Source organism: Babylonia areolata, chromosome 9, assembly GCF_041734735.1.
Source record: "Babylonia areolata isolate BAREFJ2019XMU chromosome 9, ASM4173473v1, whole genome shotgun sequence".
Classification (NCBI taxonomy): Eukaryota; Metazoa; Mollusca; class Gastropoda; order Neogastropoda; family Buccinidae; genus Babylonia; species Babylonia areolata.
The window spans coordinates 47858852-47885745 of NC_134884.1; the positions used below are offsets into that span (position 1 = coordinate 47858852).

The following is a 26894-nucleotide window of genomic DNA, read 5'->3' on the forward strand; positions in this document are numbered from 1 at the left end:
GAATGATGTGGATACTTATACAGCGCCTATCCTCGGTCGGAGACCAAGCTCTAAGCGCTTTACAAACACGGGGTCATTTGTACAACAATCTGCCTACCTGGGTAGAGCCGACTGACGGCTGCCATTGGGCGCTTATTTATTCGTTTCCTGTGTCATTCGATCAGATTTCAGGTACGCATACATACACACTCAGACAGACATGTAACATTTTGTAACATTTTACGTGTTTGACCGAAGAAGAAGAAGAAGAAGAAGAAGAAGAAGAAGAAGAAGAAGAAGAAGAAGAAGAGTGAAATAACCATCCAAACCAAATCATGCTCAGCGAAGAGAAAGAGGAGAAAGGAACATGGAAGCAAATAATGGAGTCACATTAAGAGCACTGAAGGGACAGGAAAGAAAGCATTTAAATGAATTAATAAAATCAAACTCAGTGAAATGACGGGGAAAAGAAAAGAATGGAAAACAACAACAACAGATGGTAATAATAAAATCAATTTAAGTGAAATGACGGGGAAAAGGGAACAGAATTTTCAAAACATCAAATGAATAATCAAATCAAGTGAAATGGTGTCAAGTCAAAATAACATGAAATGAAATAATGAACAAACAAACACACAACAACAAAACATAACTAACACAATAAATCACTGAGGCGAAAAGAAAGCAACAAGAAAAGGAATCCACATAGAGCAGAGGAAAAAGGAAACGCAATTAAATTCAAACAGATAATAAAGTAAATAAAATATAGTAAAGAAGACAAAGTAAAATAAAACAAAGCAAAGCAAAAATAAAACAATATACAACGAAACTGAATGAATAAAATTAGACACGTGACGAAGGCGTTTTAGAGTTGCTATGAATCTGTGGAATAGAGAGGAATTATTTTTTAACCGAGAGTTCAGTCCCCTTGAGTTTTATTTTGGCAGTGAGTTGTTTGTCAATTTGATATTTCGGATGGTCAGTCGGTTCCCAACTCTGGAGAGATGGGAACACCCCGCTCCAAAAGCGACTCAATCAGTTACCTGGTGCATTTTTGTAGGTGAGGCCAGGTTGTTTACTTCTTTGGATATTGAAAGTTACATGAAAAATGTCGTCTGCTTTTACAATGGAGATTGGTCGGTTGAATTGAAGAATATTTCAGCTTTTTGACATTGGTTTTGGTCGAAGAGGTATTGCGAATATGTTTCGGTTGAATTAAAGAATATTTCAGCTTTTTGGTATTGGGTTTAGTTGAAGAAATATTGTGAATGTGCTTTGGAAATCACGTTGGAGTTGTTGGTCGTGTGGTGTTTTTCGCCGTTGTAGAGGGTTGTGTCCTTGTCAGTGACAAAATTTTGCTTCGTCACAAAACAGGTTGAAGTTGACTGGGAGCAGAAACTTAGTGAAGATAATTTATTTCCAGTTCGTGGGAAACTTATGGTTGTAAATATGTTTCCAGCGGAGAGCCTTACACGGGCTTAATTCTGGCGGTTGGGCCACTGGTGAGCTGAACGCTGATGTGTGAGTCCCTGGTCTGCCTTCATTCTTCGTCAGGAAGAGGGCAGTGAGAAATAACGAGCCTTGTAAAATTACCTGCTTTGTAGAGGGCACTCAAATGTGAACAGAAAGCCTTTAAACGTACCTGCTTGGCAGAGGGCATTAATGATATGATATGAAAGCCATATAAAATGTCTTCCATTGTAGAAGACATTGAAAAATGAAGAGAGACTTTATAACTACCTGCTAATTTTGGAAACAGAGGACATTAAGTTGAGTGTGTTGGATGCAGATTGGTGAAATAATCCCTAATGAGTATGGTGTGAGAAATGTAGAGAGTGAAGGAAGCAATGAGTTGATGTGGATATGGTATTTGATAGTGGAGCTGAGAATATGTCTTTGAGAAACAGCGAGAATGGGAATAAAAACATACTTTAGTTTTTGTTGAATATATATATATATATATATATATATATATATATATATATATATATATTCTTTTTTTTGGTGGGTGTGAACTTGGAAAAGAAGCCGATCAAGAGAAGAAAAAGTTATTTTTTGAGGCTCTGTTTTGATTGGAGGAGTGATGGTGTTTGATAGATGAATCTTGTTGTGGAGTGTATGAATATACACTGTTGAGTATTGATCTATAGAAATATGTATATGTTATTAAAGATTTGATGAGGACTGAAAATTAGTATGCGGACAAATATCTATGTATTGTTTTGTTTATGGAAAAAAAAAAAAATTAGTGTTGGCAAAACACTATCAACCTTGAAGTGGTCTCATTTTGTACTTTTAACTTGAAGAGTATGTGTGGTGTATGAGAGAGAAAACACGAACATAACGCACGCTTACATCACACATGAAATGAGGTTGGGAGAGACATTGGTCGAACACTTTAATTTGTTGCATCCCCCGCCCCAACATATGTAACATATTAATGGGAAATCAAGGTAAAAAAACAAAAACAAACAAAAACACACACTCAGGGCTCAACTGATCAAAAAATAAAATCGATCAAACGGGGGTCGATCAACATACGATTCTATCAAACCTTACACTGAGCTAAGGTTAAATACACCGGGGGGTACAGACCTGGCGGGGGAACATATTCCTGCGGGGTGTGTGTGACATCCACCCGGACGAGAGACAGAGTGTTGGTCAGCCCTCCTCCAATGGCCAGCACGGCGTACTCCGCCACCACACCCGGTTCGTAGAATCTGCACCACACGTAACAGACATGTGCAATAGCCCAGTGGTTAAAGCGTTGGACTTTTGATCTCAAGGTCCCGGGTTCGAATCTCGGTAACGGTGCCTCGTGGGTAAAGGGTGGAGATTTTTCTGATATCCCAGGTCAACATATGTGCAGACCTGCTTGTGCCTGAACCCCCTTCGTGTGTATAAACATGCAGAAAATGTTATACACACGGTAAAGATCCTGTGATCCATGTCAGCGTTCGATGAGTTGTGGAAACAAGAATATACCCAGCATGCACCCCCCCCCCTACCCCGCACCCCCCCCCCCCCGAAAACGGAGTACGGCTGCCTACATGGCGGAATAAACAAAGGTCAGCAACGACCGTTGACCATTGTAAGGAGGAAGAAAAAGAAGATCGCTAGAGAGTTTCGCGGCCATCATGGATTTTGCGCATTCGCATCGCGAAATCGTGAGCAGTACCAAAGGCGATCCACCCCCTACACACCACACACACCACACACACCACACACACCACACACACCACACACCACACCACACACACCACACATACCACACACCCCCTACACACCACACACACCACACACACCACACACCCCCTACACACCACACACACCACACACACCACACACACCCCCTACACACCGCACACACCACACACACCACACACCACACACACCACACACACCGTACACACCACACACACCACACACCCCCTACACACCACACACACCACACACACCACACACCCCCTACACACCACACACACCACACACCGTACACACCACACATACCACACACACCACACACACCACACACCGTACACACCACACACACCCTACACACCACACACACCACACATACCACACACCACACACACCCTACACACCACACACACCACACACCCCCTACACACCACACACACCACACACACCACACACCACACACCACACACACCCCCTACACACCACACACACCACACACACCACACACCCCCTACACACCACACACACAACACATACCACACACCCCCTACACACCACACACACCACACATACCACACACCCCCTACACACCACACACACCACACACACCACACACCACACACACCACACATACCACACACCCCCTACACACCACACACACCACACACACCACACACCCCCTACACACCACACACACCACACATACCACACACCCCCTACACACCACACACACCACACACACCACACACCCCTACACACCACACACACCACACACACCACACACCACACACACCACACACCACACACACCACACATACCACACACCCCCTACACACCACACACACCACACACACCACACACCCCCTACACACCACACACACCACACATACCACACACCCCCTACACACCACACACACCACACACACCACACACCCCCTACACACCACACACACCACACATACCACACACCCCCTACACACCACACACACCACACACACCACACACCCCCTACACACCACACACACCACACACACCACACACACACACACCACACACCCCCTACACACCACACACACCACACACACCACACACACCACACACCCCCTACACACCACACACACCACACATACCACACACCCCCTACACACCACACACACCACACACACCACACACCCCCTACACACCACACACACCACACACACCACACACCACACACACCACACACACCACACATACCACACACCCCCTACACACCACACACACCACACACACCACACACCACACACACCACACACACCACACACCCCCTACACACCCCCTACACACCACACACACCACACACACCACACACACCCCCTACACACCACACACACCACACACCCCCTACACACCACACACACCACACACACCACACCCCCCCTACACACCACACACACCACACACACCGTACACACCACACACACCACACACCCCCTACACACCACACACACCACACACACCACACACCCCCTACACACCACACACACCACACACCCCCTACACACCACACACACCACACACACCACACACACCCCCTACACACCACACACACCACACACCCCCTACACACCACACACACCACACACACCACACACCCCCTACACACCACACACACCACACACCCCCTACACACCACACACACCACACACACCACACACACCACACACCCCCTACACACCACACACACCACACACCCCATACACACCCCCTACACACCACACACACCACACACCCCCTACACACCACACACACCACACACACCACACACCCCCTACACACCACACACACGACACACCCCTACACACCACACACACCACACACCCCTACACACCACACACACCACACACACCACACACCCCCTACACACCACACACACCACACACCCCCTACACACCACACACACCACACACACCCCCTACACACCACACACACCACACACCCCTACACACCCCTACACACCACACACACCACACACACCCCTACACACCACACACACCACACACCCCCTACACACCACACACACCACACACACCACACACCCCTACACACCACACACACCACACACACCACACACACCCCTACACACCACACACACCACACACCCCCTACACACCACACACACCACACACACCACACACATTGTTCTGTACACACCACACACACCACACACCCCCTACACACCACACACACCACACACACCACACACACCCTACACACCACACACACCACACACCCCCTACACACCACACACACCACACACACCACACACACCCCCTACACACCACACACACCACACACCCCCTACACACCACACACACCACACACACCACACACCCCCACACACACCACACACACCACACCACCACCACACACACCACACACACCACACACACACCCACACACACCACACACCACACACACACACACCCTACACACCACACACACCACACACCACACACACCACACACCACACACCACACACACCACACACACCACACACACCACAACGTACCGGATCTCTTCAGGGTCCACGTCGAACAACAGCTTGTCGTCAAAGAGGTCCTGCGCGGTGCGCGAGGAGTTGAGTGGCACCCCCTCCAGATACAGCGTCTGGAACTTGGGACGCCTGATGTCCTTGTCCACGCTGTAGACGAAGATCTGCCCGATCCTCTCCATCCCGCAGAAGAAGAGCAGTGTGTCTCCCACGTACCCTGCAGTCATCCCTTCCGGCTCTGGTCCCTGTGGGGGTGTGGTCAGTTTCTACTGATGATGATGATGATTATATATATATATATATATATATATATATATATATATATATATATATATATATATATACATATATACATATATATAATTATTATAGTTGTGTCCGACAATGACCATCAGAACAGCAGAGGAACCAACTGCTGTTCGGACTATCATCTGGGCTAGAATCTGATTATAGTGGAGAGTGTCTTGCCCAAGTTACATCCCCACTCTCTCGGCCAAGAGGGTTTCAGGACAGTCGGCGTTGGGATGGTTCCCTCGGTCAACTAGCCCCCAAAGCTGGAGCAGTAAGAGCCAGTGCAATTTTGCCTCCACTTTTGAGAGCCATAGCCTTCACAAAAGATTAAGCTGTAAATGATTTCCCATTGCAATGGAGAAACCATTAATAACACAGCTCTCACGTTGTTGTTGGCACTGATGATGGTGATAATGATGAAATTAATAAAATCATCATCGTCATCATACTGACGATAATAACTGATAGAACATATGGTTTCTAAACAGGGTTCTTGGCGCTTTACCAAAACAGCCAAAAAGAAGCAAACATGCGCGCGCGCACATGCAAACAAGCACACACACACACACACACACACACACACACACACACACACACACACACACACACACACACACACACACACACAAATAGTCAAGATGCATGCGTATAAACGTGGTTTGGTTTGGCTTGGCTTTTGTTGTGTTGTGTCGCATAGCATCGTATCGTATCGCATTGTACTGCACTGCACTGTGCTTAATGTTCTTACTGTGCTGTGTTGTGTTATGTTTATTGTATTGTATTGTATTGTATTGTATTGTATCGCATCGTATTGTGTTGTGCTGTACCCTAAAAGGTGAGCGGGTATCGAAGAAGTCCAGGATGCTCTGGGAGGTTCTCCGAACAATGGAGTTGAAGATGTCAGGTCGGAGCTGGGCGGTGAGGGTCTCAAAGTCTCCCCCGGTGTCGAACACCAGACTCATGTCCTCCGCCCTGCGGATTGAACAGCCGCGACCCCCGAAGTGGAACAACTGTTCATACTTCCCTTCTTCGTTCCGTCCATCCACAGAGGAAAACAGGAGCCGTCCTGGACAAAAGAGATACATGTTAAGGGTCCCATGGCAGCGATTCCATATCTACTGTGTCTGGGGCTCGGCACTGGAAGGCAGGCCAAGGTCCAACCATCTCCTTCCCTGAACAAAGTCAGCTTCCCATTCACATCTGGATGGAGTGAGTAAACTGCCGTTCATGAGGACACAGCACCATGCCGAAACGAGGATTCGAACCCTGATCACTGGTGAACACTGGACCACATGTCCAACGCCTAACCAATTCTGCCACGACGCCGACTTGAACACAAAAAAAAAAGAAAAAAAAAAAAAAAAGAAAAAAAAGAGAGAACAACTGAAAGTAATTTGTTGAACATAGACAAATGGGGCGCACGCGCGGACACGCACACGCACACACACACACACCAAAGGTAAAAGGGTGAGGATAAGAATAATAAGAATAAGAATAACTGTATTGTCTCCAACTGGAGAAATTTGGTCAGATGCATTATCACAACATAGACAAGTAAACAACATGGCGACCATAACTGTAAAAATCAACAACAGCTTTTACGAATATTACGAAGACACAAATGTAAAAAATATCACATACACCGTTTCATACATACATCCGCACACTGCAGGTAATAAGTGGTATTCTCAATGTAAAAACAGAAAGAATTAAGATACATTATTTTGAATGCAATTATAAGCATAGCCTACTATATTGCACATTGATTATAATAGACTGATAAGAATAAAGATAAATATAACAATAAAGATAAATATAGCAAGAAGTCTTAATAAATTGCGGAAAACCACAACCAGATAATAGCACACACCCACACCCACCCATGGGGTTGAGAAAGAGGGAGGGGGGAGGGGATAGATATATGCAGAGCTGAGACAGAGACGGTGATATACGATACTACACACCAAGAGTGGTCCACACCAAACATACCATGTCCATGTAAAGCACGTGACACGGACAGCACCTAATGCTGACGCTGACAGGAGGCAGGACTCACCCAGTTTGCCGTCGTCCTGCAGCTGGTCTCGAAGGGACTGTGGCACGCTGTCGGCAAGTTCCTCAGCTGCAGACATGCAACACAGGTCTGATCCTTCTTTTTTATGTTTCTAATAAGATGCCTAAAAATACACACACTTAGATTTTCATAAAAATGCAAGGAAACAAATCTACGGAAAACGTGAATTAATCAGGCTGCTTATTTCCCACCACAAACGTCTCATAGAACCCCAGAAACATCTCACTAAACCCACAAACATCTCATTAAAGCTACGAATATCATCGAATCCACAAATATCTCTTTAAACCTACAGACATCTCACTAAACCCACAAACATCTCATTAAACCCACAAACATCTCATTAAACCCACAAACACCTAATTAAACCCACAAACATCTCATTAAACCCACAAACATCTCATAGAACCCACAAACATCTAAGTTAACCCACAAACATCTAATCAAACCCACAAACACCTCATTAAACCCACAAACATCTCATTGGATCCACAAACACCTCATTATACCCACAAACATCTCATTGAATCCAGAAACATCTCGCTGAACCCACAAACATCTCATTGAACCCACAAACATCTCGCTGAACCCACAAACATCTCATTGAACCCCCACACACCTAATTAAACCCACAAACATCTCGCTGAACCCACAAACATCTCGCGGAACCCACAAACATCTCGCTGAACCCACACACACCTAATTAAACCCACAAACATCTCGCTGAACCCACACACACCTAATTAAATCCACAAACATCTTGCTGAACCCACAAACTTCTCATTAAACCCATAAACGACTGTGTCAGACACGCGTGCACAGTGAACAGCTTGAAAAATGCGTTGGAAAAATCGTTGTGTCAGCCAGAATTTTAACAATTATTCAGTGCATTTTTTAAATTTTTTTTATAGGTTTATTCTAAAGAATGGAAGTGCACCTGCAAGAAAGCGCTTCTGGTCATGAGTGTTTCTCATTACATGCATACACCTCGCTTTGAAAAATATTCAGCATCATTAGTTTCACTGGGCACCCAGGAAGAAAAAATGTTCCCGTTCTCAAGTGATCCTTAACTTTTTACAAACCCTGCACAATCTTCGGAGTGTGTATGTTAAAGCTAGAACGGACAGATGAATGATGATCATTTAGTTATTGGCAAGGGTGTTGATAATAAGTGTGTATGTACTTGTTTTGGTTTTGTGCAGTACATTCACATGAGAAGATTCGTATCCCGTTATTTGTCGAGGCATGAATCATGACCTGCAAGTGTCTTGACTCAAGCAACGAAACACTTGACTTTAAAAGCTTGATACACGAATAGTTGATTTTCCAGTGTTCCAACAGACAGTGGGCTCTGTGTCTGGAATAGCTCTCATTGTTTCTGTGTCTGTCAATGTATCTTCTCCGTTCCTATGTTTCTGTCTGTCTGTCTGCCTGTCTCTCTCAAAGTCTCCCTCTTTCAATCCCCCGTACCTCGCTCTTTCTTTGTATGTGTGTGTGTGTGTGTGTGTGTGTGTGTGTGTGTGTGTGTGTGTGTGTGTGTGTGTGTGTGTGTGTGTGTGTGTGTGTGTGTGTGTGTGTGTGTGTGTGTGTGTGTGTCCTGTTTTGAAAAAATTCTGGACGATCCGTGGCCAGTCAAGTGCCAAGACTGGTGAGATTCGTGTTCAGTATAGAACACCATCTTGGGAAAGCCTAGAAGAAGGTATTGGACAGTTTCTATCATCATGATAATGGGACATAGTGACTGCCTCTGTGTTAGATGTGTCTGTACGTGCAGTGCAAAATAGTTCGTAATGATCTCATGTTACTTAAATTGATGTTCACACAGCATGTCATATATCAGAAGACCACTTCGAGTCAAATTCAGAGGCCGCGTGTCTTTAGGTCAGGGTTAGGTAGTTCTGTACCTGTTCAGGAATGTGTGGTTGCATACTCAAGAGCAAACTGTATTGTTGCTGCTGTTGAATAGGATTGTGGTTTTTCATTAGATAAAAAGCAAAGGTGTCCCCGCGGCAGAATTGATAACTTTCGGATTTTAAAAACTTTCGGATTTGCCTTTGATGATCCTTAAACACCTCAAAGCAGATTGATTTTTGGATTTGCCTTTCTTGACACTTAAAACGCGAATGACTCGGATTTGCCTTTGATGTTCATTTAAAACTGAACAGGTTTCGGATTTGCCCTTAGTATCCTTTAATTCCGAAAGACTTTAGGATTTGTCTTTCATGTTCCCTTTCTCATTCGCCTTTCACGTCATTTTAAAGCCGAACAACTTTCGGATTTGCCTTTCATGCCCGTTTAAATCAGAATAACTGTGGAATATGCCCTTTTCGGATTTGCTTTTCGTATCCTTTTAAAGCCGAACAACTTTCGGATTTGCCTTTCATGCCCGTTTAAATCAGAATAACTGAGGAATATGTCCTTTTCGGATTTGCTTTTCGTGTCCCTTTAAAGCCAAGTGACTCTCGTAGTTTGGTTTTCGTGTTCCTTTAACTAAAGCCTGCAGAGCACTTGCTGCACAGTTCTTCCCAACGTTTGGTGCACTGAGGAGGAAAACCTATGTGGTGGAACTCCACGAGAAGCTCTGGGGACCACCTGCTGCACTGCGGAGAACCGCGGACTGGCCATCTGACAGCAGAACCTTGGGAACACAGAAGAAGAAGAAGAAGAAGAAGAAAAAGAAGAAGACAACCCTGGACGTCTCTCACCGAGGATGTCTTTGCCTCGGACTTGCTCCGTGGTGGAAGGGCTGAGGAGCTGGGCCTGACCCTCATCGGCAAAGAGCAGGTACTCCTCCCCCTGCCACTCCACCGCCACCACGCGGTCAGGCTGGTAGTAGGAAAACACCGGGTACCTGTCCAGTCTGATGCCTGGCACACACACACACACACACACACACACACACACACACACACACACACACACAGGGGGAGAGAGAGGGGGGAGAGGGAGAGAGAGGGGGTAGAGAGGGAGGGAGGGAGAGAGAGAGAGAGGAAGGGGAGAGGGAGGGAGAGAGAGGGGGAGAGAGAAGTGGAGAGAGAGAAGGAGGGAGGGAAGGAGGGAGAGAGAGGGAGAGAGAGGGGGGTAGAGACAACCCATGTATAATATCATTTATAGTGAAAAGACGTTAAACTAAAGAACAACCACACACACGCACACGCACATGCACGCGCACACGCACACGCACGCACGCACACACACACACACAACCTCCCTAACTCCCACCCCCGCCTCCTCCTCCCCCCCAACCCACACTGACCCCCACAAGTGTCCATCAGTAAGTGGGACCAGTTCTTCACCCCCACCCCGCCCACACCACACCCCCCTTTCTCCCCCTCCCTCGACCCCCCACACACTGACCCCCATCTCTGTCGGAAGTGTCCATGAGGAAGTGGGACCAGTTCTTCACCCCCACCCCCGCCCACACCACACCCCCCTTTCTCCCCCTCCCTCGACCCCCCACACACTGACCCCCATCTCTGTCGGAAGTGTCCATGAGGAAGTGGGACCAGTTCTTCACCCCCACCCCGCCCACACCACACCCCCCTTTCTCCCCCTCCCTCGACCCCCCACACACTGACCCCCATCTCTGTCGGAAGTGTCCATGAGGAAGTGGGACCAGTTCTTCACGCCCACCCCGCCCACACCATACCCCCCTTTCTCCCCCTCCCTCGACCCCCCACACACTGACCCCCATCTCTGTCGGAAGTGTCCATGAGGAAGTGGGACCAGTTCTTCACCCCCACCCCGCCCACACCATACCCCCCTTTCTCCCCCTCCCTCGACCCCCCACACACTGACCCCCATCTCTGTCGGAAGTGTCCATGAGGAAGTGGGACCAGTTCTTCACGCCCACCCCGCCCACACCATACCCCCCTTTCTCCCCCTCCCTCGACCCCCCACACACTGACCCCCATCTCTGTCGGAAGTGTCCATGAGGAAGTGGGACCAGTTCTTCACCCCCACCCCGCCCACACCACACCCCCCTTTCTCCCCCTCCCTCGACCCCCCACACACTGACCCCCATCTCTGTCGGAAGTGTCCATGAGGAAGTGGGACCAGTTCTTCACCCCCACCCCGCCCACACCACACCCCCCTTTCTCCCCCTCCCTCGACCCCCCACACACTGACCCCCATCTCTGTCGGAAGTGTCCATGAGGAAGTGGGACCAGTTCTTCACGCCCAGCCCCAGGATGCTGTCCAGCTGCCCCGTCTCCAGGTTCAGAACTCCCACGGCGTTCGTTTCCTGAATGACCGCCACCAGCCACATGGACACTGCTTATCTGCTGCCTGCTACTAGTTGTGCCAGTTGCAGTAGTAGTAGTAGCATCAGCATCAGTAGTAGTAGTCGTAATAGTAGTAGCAGCAGCAGCAGTATCAGCAGTTGTAGTAGTATAGTAGTAGTAGCAACAGCAGCAGTATCAGTAGTTGTAGTAGTATAGTAGTAGTAGCAACAGCAGCAGTATCAGTAGTTGTAGTAGTATAGTAGTAGTAGTAGCAGCAGCATCAGTAGTAGTAATAGCAGCAGCAGCAGTATCAGCAGTTGTAGTAGTATAGTAGTAGTAGCAACAGCAGCAGTATCAGTAGTTGTAGTAGTATAGTAGTAGTAGCAACAGCAGCAGTAACAGTAGTTGTAGTAGTATAGTAGTAGTAGCAACAGCAGCAGCATCAGTAGTAGTAGTAGCAGCAGCAGCAGTATCAGTAGCAGCAGTAGTAGTAGTAGCAGCAGTCGCCGTCGTCGTCGTCGTAGTAGTTATAGTAGTAGTCGTCGTCGTAATAGTAGTAGTGGTAATAGCAGCAGCAGCCGTCGTTGTCGTCTTTGTAGAAGTAGTAGTAGTAATAGTATCATCATCATCGTCATTATCAGCAGCATCAGCTGTAGCATTTTTGACTCACTTGTGTAAACAAAGTGAGTCTATGTTTTAACCCGGTGTTCGGTTGTCTGTGTGTGTGTGTGTGTGTGTGTGTGTGTGTGTCCGTGGTAAACTTTAACATTGACATTTTCTCTGCAAATACCTGTCAGTTGACACCAAATTAGGCATAAAAATAGGAAAAATTCAGTTCTTTCCAGTCATCTTGTTTAAAACAACATTGCACCTCTGGGATGGGCACAAAAAAAAGAAAAGAAAAAAAAAGCCTAATTATATGCAAACTGCAGGAAATCTTTACGATGGCGAAATCGATCCGCATTATTAGCAATATTCATTTAAGAAATAATGATCGATAATGTATACAGACATAATCTTCTTTTAATGCTACACGTATACGTGAATAAACTATGACAATACGTACGTACACATCACACACACGCACGCACGCACGCAACCCCCCCCCCCCCCCCACACACACACACACCCACACGCACACATGTACTCTACACATCTGCGCGCTTATACATTGCATTTTCCTTTTCATTCTCTATACTGTTATCATCGTAAATCTCTTATAATTATGGATATTGATAGCCCAATCGTCTCTCTCATCCTGCAAAGTTTGATTCATTATTCAACGCGTGGTTTTGACACCCACCATTGTCATTTGTGTGAGCGGAATATAAACATAGGGATGGGAAGATTGAACGATACTTTGAAATGAATAGATAGAATGCCGGAATATTGATCGCATGACTGAGTCAACACAGGGCGAAGCGTCATGTGGTTTTTTTTTTTTGTGTGTGTGTGTGTGTGTGTGTGTGTGTGTGTGTGTGTGTGTGTGTGTGTGTGTGTGTGAAAATCGCGAAGTGAAAACCTTATTTTCAGAAGGCAAATTAGGTAAGCAACAACTGTTTTTTTTTGCATCTCGCCACTCATGTACTCAATGAGAAACCGAAAAATTTGATCGAGTAACTCTTCTCTTTACAATTGGTTTAATATTCAAGGAATAGCTGATATTGTGTTGCACAAGAAGAAACGTTTATATTGTACATGCCCGGATTATTCACAAGCGTTCGATACTGCTGAGAGAGTGCACATTTATGGCAAATATTGCTGACATATAGCATTAATGGAAATATTTTATGTGCTACTTGAAACAAATTCAAACTTGAAACCTGTGTGATCGTAGATGCTGAATACAAATTATTCTTTCAAACCATTGTTGGAGTCCAGCAGGGAGAAATCCTGTCTCCTTTAATGTTTGCACTGTGTATGGATTACATGAAGGCCTTCTAGGAACAAAACACACATGAAAAGACAAGAATTGCAAAAAGACGCTCAAGACTCAGCAACGTTAGAATCGGGTATTGATTGACTGCTTCTAATAACTGAAACACATTTTAAGTGTTCATTTCGTTAAGCGTATAAAAGATGGCCTAACTTATTTTACACGTTCTACCAGAACAATGTAATGTGTATGTGGTAATGTGTTCTTATTGTTCTTGTTGCTGTTGTGTTTGGTTGATTTCACCTTATGTAATGACTATATGAATGCAGAAATGGAAAGTAATATTCTGCATTTTCGACCGAGTATTGTCTTTACATTCGAATATATTATCCTTTCTTTCCATTCTCTTTTTTTCCCAACGAATGAGCGTGTGTGTTTTGGGGTTTTTTGTTTGTTTGTTTGTTTGTTAGGTTTTTTTTATTTATTTATTTTTAGTTTCCTTTTATTTTTCTCAGTTATTATTAGATTCTTATATGTATGTGTAAATTGATACTCCTCTGCCTTGCCCCCAAGCACTACCCTCCCCACAAGTAAACACTCCTCCCTCCCACACACCTATACACGGCACACTGCCAACGGACCTGCAGGATGAGGTAGGCCTTCTTCTGGTCAATGCTGCGAACGATGAAGGAGATTTCGATGTCGTCGCTGAATCTGTTGTTGCTTTCCACGAAACGAACGCCTTGCTTTCTCAGCTCTTCAAGTCTGTTCCGACGATCAGTAAACCAATCAATCAATCAGTGAATCCACGAATCAATGAATCAATGAATCATTCATACCTCCATCCATCCATCCATCCATACATTCACATATGCATACATACATATACATATGCATACATACATACATACATACATACATGCACACATACATATATACATACATACATGGGTTTGCATGCATAATAGGACAGGAAAAACGAATGAAACTGCACGCAGGCAAAAAATACAAAAAATGGGTGGCGCTGTAGTATAGCGACGCGCTCTCCCTGGGGAGAGCAGCCCGAATTTCACACAGAGAAATCTGTTGTGATAAAAAGAAATCCAAATAATAAAATTTAATGTGTAAACGAATGAATGAGTAAATGAATGAAGAAATAGATAAACAAATTATATAAAAACAAAGAAACAAATAAATAGATAGGTAAATGAATGAATGAATAAATAAATAAATAAATAAATAAATAAATAACAATAATTTGTGTGGATCGAGTGAGGCAAGGATGAACTGGCATTTCTTACGTTGCTATTTCTGACAATTTCACGTTATTTTCGGTTCTCTTCAACAGGTTTTAAGAACTGACGGACAATCAGAAATGTGAAATGGTCCCTTTGCGGTATTAAGTACGGGTTAGCAACATCACACTGGTTGTCCCAAGGTCAACCCCCCTTTAAACAACAACAACAACAACAAGAAGAACCCATGATCGTGTCGCTATTGATGAACACGGCAGGGGCAACACGCCAAGCAGTCAGCAATATGATGACCAAATCAACCAGCCACCAGCCAAAGAAGGGCAGGTCGCACTCACTGGTCGTCGAAGGCCCGGAAGTTCATGTTCCTGCCCTTGCGGTACCTGCTTCCCGGGTTGGTGACCAGGCTGACCTCCCCCGGAAGGTCCACGGTCTTGTTGGGGATGGTGGTAAAGTCCGGGAAGTTCTCCAGAGCCACCAGCATCTCCTGACAATCAGGGGACAGCTGCAGGTTCCGCGGGTACGTGAACGGGCCGTCTGGAAGAAAATAAACAACAGGAGGCGGGTGTATGGTACCCGGGGTAGATGTTTGTATAATGTCGTGTGTTTGCTGTGATGACGGTGTTGGTGATGGTGTTGATGGTGGTGATGGTGATGATAATGAAGGTGATGGTGGTCATAATGGTGGAGGTTATGGTGATTATGATAAGGGTGATGTTGATAATAATGGTGATGATGAGGATGATGGTGATGGTGATGGTGATGGTGATGATGATGATCGTGGTGATGGCGATTATGATAATTATTATGGTGATAGTGATGTGGTGATGGAGATTTTTTTATGAAGGTGACGGTGATGGTAATAATGGTGGTGGTGGCGGCGTTGGTACCGATGGTAGTGATGGTGATAATGGTGGTGATTATGATGGTGGTAGTGGTGCTGATGATAATAATGATGATAATGATTTTGACAACGATGACGATGATGATAATCATGAAGAAGATAATGATTATGATGATGATGATCAAAAGGAAGAGGAGGAGGAGCAGGAGAAGACGAAGAAGAAGAAACAACAACAAGAATCATGATAATGATTATAGACGAAGAAGAAGAAGAAGGAGAAGAAGAAAAAGATAATGATGATGATCATGATAATAATAATAATAATAATAATAATAATAATAATAATAATAATAATAATAATAACAACAATTGGAGTGAGGACCCAGAGGCAACACGTCCGCCTAGGAAGCGAGAGAATCTGAGCGCGCTGGTTCAATTCACGGCTCAGCCAGCGATATTTTCTCCCCCTCCATTAGACCTTGAGTGGTGGTCTGGACGCTAGTCATTCGGATGAGACGATAAATCGTGGTCCCGTGTGCAGCATGCACTTAGCGCACGTAAAAGAACCCACGGTAACAAAAGGGTTGTTCCTGGCAAAATTCTGTAGAAAAATCCACTTTGATAGGAAAAACAAATAAAACTGCACGCAGGAAAAAATACAAAAAAATGGGTGGCGCTGTAGTGTAGCGACGCGCTCTCCCTGGGGAAAGCAGCCCGAATTTCACACAGAGAAATCTGTTGTGATAAAAAGAAAAAATACAAATACAAGTACAATAATAATAATAGAAAAAGAAGAAACAACAACAACAACATCAACAAGAACAGCGAAAGAAACCTTGGTACTTTCAACCAGGTGCACTCACAGTCAATAGTGCTGAGGAGAGGCAAGGTGCCGGACTGCCGGTCAAACCTGCTGAAGATGAAGACCACCCCTCTGCGAGGACTGACCCGGGGAGACGTGTCTGCTCCCACGTACACCCGGTCCCCACAGATCTGGGTATGTGGAGGGGGTGGGGGGCAGGGGGAGGGGGTTAGAAGATGTGTGAGTAATTAGCTGGGAGGTGGGAAGCAGAGGGAGGAGAGAGGGTTGACACCCGGTTCCCAAAGATCTGGGTATGTGGGGGAGGGAGGGGGGGTTGGTGGGGGCTAGGGGGTTGGAACATGTGTGTGTGTATTAGCTGGGAGGTGGGAGACAGAGGGAGAAGGGGAGAGGATGGAGGGTGGAGGGACAGAAAGATAGGGATTGGAGAGAGAGAGAGAGACAGAGAGAGAGAGACAGAGACAGAGGTGAGGGAAAGACAGAGGGGTAAGAAGCATAAGAAAAAAGAGATAGAGAGACAGAGGCAGGCTGAGAGAGATTCAGACAGAGACAAGGGGAGAGTCACACACACAGGGTGGGGGGGGGGGAGAGGCAGAGATACACAGACAGACACACAGACAGAGATACGGGCAGGAGGAGACTTAGAGACAGGAAGAGCCATACACAGACTCTCTCTCTCTCTCTCTCTCTCTCTCTCTCTCTCTCTCTCTCTCTCTCACACACACACACACATACACACACACTCACACACACACACACACACACACACACACACACACACACACACACACACACACACAAGACAAACACGCAACTCACACACACACACACATACACACACTCACACACACACACACACACACACACACACACACACACAGAGTATTTTCTTCTCCTCCACTAGACCTTGAGTGGTGGTCTGGACGCTAGTCATTCGGATGAGACGATAAACCGAGGTCCCATGTGCAGCATGCACTTAGCGCACGTAAAAGAACCCATGGCGACGAAAGGGTTGTCCCCGGCAGAAATCTGTAGAAAAATCCACTTCGATTGGAAAAGCAAAAAGAAAAACTGCAGGCAGGAAAAAATACACAAAAAAAAGAAAAAAAAGAAAAAAAGGTGGCACTCTACTGTAGCGACGCGCTCTCCCTGGGCAGAGCAATCCGAATTTCACACAGAGAAATCTGTTGTGACAAAAAGAGTAATACAATTCAATACAATACAATAAATACAATACAATACAACACACACACACACACACACACACACACACACACACACACACACACACACACACACACACACACACACACACACACACACACACACTAACACACACACACATAGAAACACAACACACACACACACACACACACACACACACACACACAACACTCCTCCACCCCCCACTCCCTCCCCTCAACCCCAGCCCCCCCTGCCCCCCCCCTCCTACCCTCCCCCCCCCCCCCACCCCCACACACATAGAACATCTGACCTTGATGGTCAAGCCCTGTGAGCCCGGCACTGGATACTGGATGCTGGCCAGCACGGTCAGATTCTGCGGATCACTGGCGCTGACGACGTTGATCAGCCGCTCGCCTGCCACCCAGCCATGTGAGGGTCAGTGGTCAGATGGTCAACCGGACATGGTGCTATGATCTCAGTATGAGATATTGATTAAGTGTGGTTAGGTTTGTAAGCGATACATGCAGATTGTCCGAACGCAGTGACAATGACGACGCCATGTGTAACTGAACTGAACTGAACTGCAGATTATAGGCAGAACAGTAACATTCGGCAAACAACATGTATAACAAACAACAACAACAACACACCGCGCTTTACAATAAATATAAACATTTAAGACTAACTGAAGTCAGATATGTACAAAGTCAACACAGTCTCACATGATATTGGCTAAATATACCTATGAAAGACTAAGTGGCATAGAAATATGTAAATCAATACAGGCACCATCACAGGCCCAAATTACACATGATATTGGCTAAATATACCTATGAAAGACTAAGTGGCATAGAAATATGTAAATCAACACAGGCACCATCACAGGCCCAAATTACACATGATATTGGCTAAATATACCTATGAAAGACGAAGTGGCATAGAAATATGTAAATCAACACAGGCACCATCACAGGCCCAAATTACACATGATATTGGCTAAATATACCTATGAAAGACGAAGTGGCATAGAAATATGTAAATCAACACAGGCACCATCACAGGCCCAAATTACACATGATATTGGCTAAATATACCTATGAAAGACTAAGTGGCATAGAAATATGTAAATCAATACAGGCACCATCACAGGCCCAAATTACACATGATATTGGCTAAATATACCTATGAAAGACTAAGTGGCATAGAAATATGTAAATCAACACAGGCACCATCACAGGCCCAAATCACGCAGGTGCAAATCACAGCAAAGCAGAGCACATCACATTCATCATTGTCAAAAATAGAATAGAATAAGATAAATACCAGGGAACCAGGCATCACGGAAAAAACCCCCACAAAACACACACTCACACACACACACACACACACACACACACACACACACACACACACACACACACACACAAAACAAAAAACAAACAAACAAACAACAACAACAACAAAACCCACTAAAATCATCACAAATGTATACAACTCAACACAAAGAGCACATGCAGCAATAAAATCAGTGAGAAAAGTACAGGTTAAAAAGATATGTTTTGAGTGCTCTCTCGAATGCGGGTGTTGGGATGTAACGGAGGTGTGACGGTAGTCAGTTCCACTGTTCAGGAGCAAACAAAAGACCAGGAACGTTCACCATAAGTTTTTGTACGAATCTTTGGAATAGACAATGTGCGCTTGTCTTTAAATTTTGAAGAACGGAGTTGTCTGGACAGTGACTAGACAGAAAGTAGATCCGAAAGACAGACAGCACAAGAATGTGAAGAAATTGTGACACAGGACTGAGAGTTTGTATTGTATTCGTGCTTGAGTGGAGAGCCAGTGAAGGGGAGGTTTTTTTAATTAAAAAATGTTTTGTTTTTTTTTACGTTTCTTAGCTTTGAGAGTGAGTCGTGCTGCAGAGTTTTGATCTTTTTGAGGTTTGTCAACATAGTGTTTGGGGCAGCCAGCAAGAAGAGCTTTTCCATAATCAAAATTTTTAATCTAGATAGAGCGAAAGAACAAACCAAAATCTTTGTGGTTTCTGTGGTTAGATATTGCCGAATGGAGCTGATTTGTCGGAGCGTTGCACACACATGCTGACCTACAAATGTGGTTAATGTGTATGTCAAGTGTCATGTCATCTGAAAGCATGTACCCTAAATTGCGTGCAGATGTTGAGAAAGGTATGTCTGAAGTTCCTACCAGGATAGATAAAGGCTTAGGCAAGTCAGAATGATCGCTTTTCGTGAATGAGAAGTGCCTCCGTTTTATTATCATTTAGTCCTGTCTTGTCCTATCCTTGTTTTATCATCATTTAGTCTTGTCTTGTCCTATCCTTGTTTTATCATCATTTAGTCTGGTCTTGTCCTATCCTTGTTTTATCATCATTTAGTCCTGTCTTGTCCTATCCTTGTTTTATCATCATTTAGTCTTGTCTTGTCCTATCCTTGTTTTATCATCATTTAGTCTTGTCTTGTCCTATCCTTGTTTTATCATCATTTAGTCTTGACTTGTCCTATCCTTGTTTTATTGTCATTTAGTCTTGTCTTGTCCTATCCTTGGTCCGGTTGCGTGGGACGATCTTTGCAGTACTAAGCTTGCTTAGAGTTAAGAATGTTCCTAAGCATCCTAAGGAAATGACCTTGGAGTTGGGAACATTCTTTACGATGAGCAAAGTCCGCTCATGCAGCCCACACCCCGTGTCTTCCCGTCTCCCTTGGTCCTTTCTTTGGACACGCACAAAGAAAAATACTAGAATGTCCGTATCCCTACTTTTACTTCTTCGTTCGTGGGCTGCAACTCCCACGTTCACTCATATGTACACGAATGGGCTTTTACGTGCATGACCGCTTTTACCCCGCCACGTATGCAGCCATACTCCGTTTTCGGAGGTGTGCTTGTTGGGTATGTTCTTGTTTTCATAACCCACCGAACGCTGACATGGATTACAGGATCTTTAATGTGAGTATTTGATCTTCTGCTTGCGTCTACACACGAAGGGGGTTCAGGAACCAGCAGGTCTGCACATATGTTGACCTGGGAGATCGGAAAAATCTCCACCCTTTACCCACCAGGGCCCGTATGCACGTCGATCCGGATAGAGGGCTATCCGCGAATAGCGCCTATTCGGGTGGATAGGCCGCAGATTTTGGTATGTACGCCAGAACGCATAATCTATCCGACTGGGCTAAACGCGGATAAAGTTATCGGTGCCTCGGGGGTCAGATAGCGAGCCTAAACGCGGATAAATATGGCGGCATTGTTTTTCAGTGAATAGACGTTAAACTGAAGATTAACACACACACACACACACACACACACACACACACACACACACACACACACACACACACACACTTTTCTAACTTTATTATTATTATTATTTTTTTTTAATTATTTTTTTTATTTATTTATTATTTTTGTTCGTTTTTTTGTTTTGGGTCTAATATCACTTTACAGTGAATAGACGTTAAACTGAAGATTAACACACACACACACACACACACACACACACACACACACACACACACACACACACACACACACACACACACAATAACAGGTTAAATGGAACAATGATGGTTGATCGATGCAGGCGGGGCAGTTGGAATAGAAGGACATCGCCATGAATTATCACTGATTAACGAATCAAAGAACAAAGTCAACCCACAACTCACCTCCGATGAGGGTTGGTTACACTCGGATTCAAACTGCTGAATAACAGCGCACGTTCCACCTGCATCTCTTCCAGAAATACTAGAATTTCATCAGCACTGAAATTTGGCTTCCTAGTGCGCTTTGAATTCTCCATGGCAAGTAATACAAACAATAAAAACTGGGACTGACGAAAACCGACGAAGCACGTACCAGCGGTAGTTCCACGAGGGAGGGTATGTCTAAACCGAAACCAATGCCTGCTGCACCGCGGTTTTCCAAAGAATCTATAAATAGCGCGCCGTGTCCTGCCCCGTAAACGCGGAGAGCTATTCAATCGCGAATAGGGCGACGTACATACCAAAACCGGAGAGGGGCTAATCGCGTTTAAGCTCCGAATAGCTAACCGCGTTTAAGCCCTAAACGCGAATAAGCTAATCGGGTTTGACGTGCATACGGGCCCAGGCGTCGTTATCGATAGTCGAACCCAGGACCCTCAGACTGAAAGTCCAACGCTTTAACCACTCGGCAATTGTGCCCGTCGTATCGTTACTGAAAGCTGAAGGTCATCAGCGTCTTTGCTTTAGCTCACTCACTGACAACGTAAAACAGTTTCTCCTCAGCGTCGAAGGCCACCTCGTTGACCCCCCGGAGTCCCAGAATGCCCGGCGGCAGAAAGATCGTGTCCAGTCGGGTCAGCGTGACCTTCACCTCTCCAGATGAGGTCAAGGCCACGGGGACAAGTGACGTCAGAAGAACCGCTCCAAGGATGGAGCTCCACCCCAACAACGTCATTTCTGAAAACGGCGCGTCTGAAAATGAAAATGCAACGCATGAAAAACAGAAGGATGGGTTTTATTTATTTATGTATTTATTTATATATTTATTCATTTATATATTCATTTTATTCCGGTAACAAAAGATGCACTATGGCAGAATCTCTTAGGGGTTTGAACCTCTGATCCAGTGTTGAGTGGTCATCGGGGTTCGAGGCCCCGTTTGAGGAGATCGGGCCCCGCCTTCCTATGTCGAGCCCTGGACACAGTGGATACGAGTTCACTGCCCTCATGGCACCATTGTTGCTGTTCACACAAACAAGAATACTAATGAATTTAAAGTCCATAAAAACCGTCCTAGAAACAATAATACAGGTTTTTAAATCGCAAAACAGCAGCAGCAGCAGCAACGACGATGATAACAACAACAAGTGTACTGTGAAATGGTCGTGAAATAATGGATTTTATATTGTATGTTGATATAGATAACTCTCTCGCCCACAGCTGATATTTACGTGCACTTTTAGTCGCCTGCCGATGCATTTTTTTCAATTGACCCCGGCATTAAAAATGGTCCTAGAATTAAGTTAAGCAATATGCAACCTATGTAACAAAGAAACAAATAAAGAAGCGAAAAAAAGCCAACCGTTACAAAGAATACCTGATGTGCAGCAGTACTGGCAAAGCAATCGAGAGAAGAAAGCGGTGTGTATACCACTCCCAGAGACGTTGTGAAGAGCTGTTGTAGCAGTTAGGCTGTGTCACCTCACATTTTGCATCCCGGCAAAGACGTAGCCCCGGGCAAGTTCAATATCTTTCTCACATTTCGTCAGGCGATTCATTTTTTATGGGCGTAGAACTTGGGTACGGAATTTGAAATAAATGGTATTGTGGAGAACTGTAACAATAATAATAATAATGGTATTTATATAGCGCTGAATCTTGTGCAGAGACAAATCAAAGCACTTTCGCACCAGTCATTCACACGCATGCATAACTCTAAAACTGTAGAAACTAAAGACAAGGAAGAGGCAGGCAAGGGAGGCTATTTTGGGAAGAGGTGGGTTTTAAGGCCAGACTTGAAAGAGCTGAGTGTGGAGACTTGACGAAGCGAAAAAGGAAGTTCATTCCAATCGCAAGGTCCAGAGACAGAGAAAGAACGGCGGCCAACAGTCGAGTGTTTGAATCTGGGTATGCGTAAACAGAGTGGATCCGAAGCCGATCGTAGTGAGTGAGATGGAGTGTAGAGGTGAAGGCAGCCGCAGAGATAGGAAGGGGCAGTTTTGTGAATACATCTATAACATAGAGTGCTGATCTTGTACTTTATTCGGTGTGAGACAGGGAGCCAGTGGAGATGTTGCAAAAGAGGAGTGATGTGCTCAGATCTTTTCTTTCTGTACACACTGATATGATGAGCTATTCTTTCGCCCATCCTCTAAAGAGCTGCTGTACATCGATATCTACTTTTGATTGACATGAAATCAGTGAGTATGAATATGTGAACCATCAATTCGATGTTTGAGATAATATGTCTGACTATATTCCATGTAATTCTAGTTTGAAGAAAGTTGAAGCCCGCAGCTGTTTCATTCCGTCGATACATTTCTGAAGGCATTAGACATGGACAACTTGGTACAGAGTTTATTGGAGATTCTTTAGAAACTGGGCTGGCAACGTTTGAGTTTTTGAAAGAATTATTGGTTCACAGACATATATACATTCTTTTTCATATCGAACTGCTAGTTCACTTCAACTGAAAATTGATATGTTAAATGGTGCTGAAAGTATGTTCCGAAACGTAGAGTGTTTAGAAATAAAAGAAATGCTGACTTAAATGTTTGTATCAGTTGTGAATGTATGCAATTATTTAGGAATATATTTTCGACTAAACTTAGTTTTATTGTTGTGTGTTGCAAGGTAGGTTCTTTGCATTACAAAAGTAATCCAATTTAGAAACCCAATAAGTTTTAAATTGTTTAGTAGACTGTTTTTGTCTCTCTTATATTCAACCTGTATCACACTATGGGTTTCAAATGTAGGGTCTGTATGATCAACAAATAATTCTTTAAAAAAGAGAAAAAAAAGAAGAGAAACATCCCCATAATTGCACAGAGACATTTCATGAATTAATCAGGAAATCACCGAATGATCTAATTTATGCTGAAAAGCATTCATCTCCCTCTCTTCTCTCCTGACATTTTTTGTCATTTGTATTCGTGTGGCCGAAAGATATTCTCGTTAATATTCAAGCCATCGTCAAGACAATCGATAATCGTCTCAAATTTTATCTCAACCACTCCCGAGCTGTCTGTAAGAATGCTCATTCGCCACATTGAATCAAGTGTGTAAGAATGCTCATTCGCCACATTGAATCAAGTGTGTAAGAATGCTCATTCGCCACATTGAATCAAGTGTGTGTCTCCGTGATGCTGTTCTTGCTGACTCTAATTTTTCATACAGTCTGAACGCCTTGCTCAGTTTGAAGCTGTCAGGTAAGTTTGCTGTTGTATTTCTCGCGGTTGGTAGGATTAGGCCTCCAGGGTATTGTCTCCCCGCTCGCACAGGGTCTCGGATAAACCTGACTGAAAGTTTCAGTTTCAGTTTCAAGGAGGTGCCAAAGCGTGCGGGCTGATCCATGTGCGCGACATTGCATCTGCTTAAACAACAATACAAAGGGAAGAGGAGAGGGCGAGGGTGGGGGTGGGGGCTGGGTGCGGAAGATGCCTGACTTATGCATAGAAGCGATGCGCTCGTCATGGCCTGCTTAAAGTAATGATTCGACTGACACCTGAACACTTAAAGGAGGCACGATTTGGCTTGGCTTTATGGCTTACACAAATAAATTTTGGGGTAGTTATGGCTCGGCCAATGCTTTCTATTTTGTTTTATAGCGAACAAATGTGTATCTTGAGAAAAAAAATATCGGAGTGATATTTCGAGTAGTCATGGATTTCAGAAAGGTTGTGACGTCACAGGTTCGGAAACTCACTGTCACTTTTGCCTGATTTGCGAGGCAGATCGAAACCAGTTCGCTAAAGATACTGTGCTTGGACTTTCAATAGTAATGATAATAATACTAATACTAATACTAATAATAACAATAATAATAATAAGAAGAAGTTTCAGTTTCAGTTTCAGTAGCTCAAGGAGGCGTCACTGCGTTCGGACAAAACCATATACGCTACACCACATCTGCCAAGCAGATGCCAGACCAGCAGCGTAACCCAACGCGCTTAGTCAGGCCTTGAGGAAAAAAGAAAAAAAAAGAGAAAAAAAGGGGGGGGATAAATAATAGATAAGCTTACATAAATAAATAAATATATAAATAAATAAATAAATAATAATTATAATATAGAAAAAGGTAGTAGTAGTAGTAGTAGTAGTAGTAGTAGTAGTAGTAATAATAATAATAAAAGAAGAAGAAGAAGGATGAGGAATGAATAATAACTAGATAGATACTGTGCAAGGACTGTTATAAAGGATTTTGGTTTAGTTCATATAATTTTGAACCCAATTTACAGAAGAAGAGGTGAAACGTCAGCAGCTCAGATCAAAGTTCTGAAAGCCGTTCTGAATGCAGACCATGTGTCTTTCGTATGAGACGATAAACCCAGGTCCCGTGTGCAGCATGCACTTAGCGCACGCAAAAGAACCCACGGCAACAAAAGGGCTATTTCTGGCAAAATTCTAGAAAAATCCACTTCGATAGGAAAAACAAATATAACTGCACGCAGGAAAAAATACAAAAAATGGGTGGCGCTGTAGTGTAGCGACGCGCTCTCCCTGGGGAGAGCAGCCCGAATTTTACACAGAGAAATCTGTTGTGACAAAAAGAGAAATACAATACAATACAATACAATACAATACAATACAATACAATACAATGTGTTTGCCAACTCTCTCATGTCCGAAAAAAGCACATTTTCCTGAGACAATGATTTGACTGTTGCAGCGTAAGAAAACGATGAATGTGATGGACCCGCAGTTTAAATCACAGAACATCCGTCGTTTCCCACAGATGTTGTAAGCCGAGACTGCAGAGACAACCTGGTAGCTGGCTTTGAGCACAATCCGTTTGACCACAGATGACATCTTTCTGTATTTTTTCTTGACATCTTTCTGTATTCTTTCTATAGAGTCAAGCCCAATATGGTGACGCCCTGTGTTGCGCCAGACCGATTG

The 26894-nt window shown here is 44.5% G+C and overlaps 1 protein-coding gene across 1 annotated transcript in view; it reads right to left on the reverse strand.

Moving 5' to 3' along the window:
- LOC143285655 (uncharacterized) overlaps positions 1-26804 on the reverse strand; it is a 26995-nt gene extending 191 nt beyond the window's left edge. Inside the window, exons 1-13 of the mRNA XM_076593052.1 lie at positions 26729-26804; positions 22533-22748; positions 18590-18693; positions 17138-17267; positions 15769-15967; positions 14819-14942; positions 12199-12321; positions 11649-11774; positions 10784-10904; positions 8061-8126; positions 6832-7070; positions 5720-5958; positions 2575-2699 (exon numbers count right to left, since the gene is read on the reverse strand). Of these exons, the coding sequence (XP_076449167.1) occupies positions 2575-2699; positions 5720-5958; positions 6832-7070; positions 8061-8126; positions 10784-10904; positions 11649-11774; positions 12199-12321; positions 14819-14942; positions 15769-15967; positions 17138-17267; positions 18590-18693; positions 22533-22748; positions 26729-26804 (1888 nt within the window). The remainder of the gene's footprint in view (positions 1-2574; positions 2700-5719; positions 5959-6831; positions 7071-8060; positions 8127-10783; positions 10905-11648; positions 11775-12198; positions 12322-14818; positions 14943-15768; positions 15968-17137; positions 17268-18589; positions 18694-22532; positions 22749-26728) is intronic.
- Between the last annotated feature and the right edge of the window lie 90 nt (positions 26805-26894).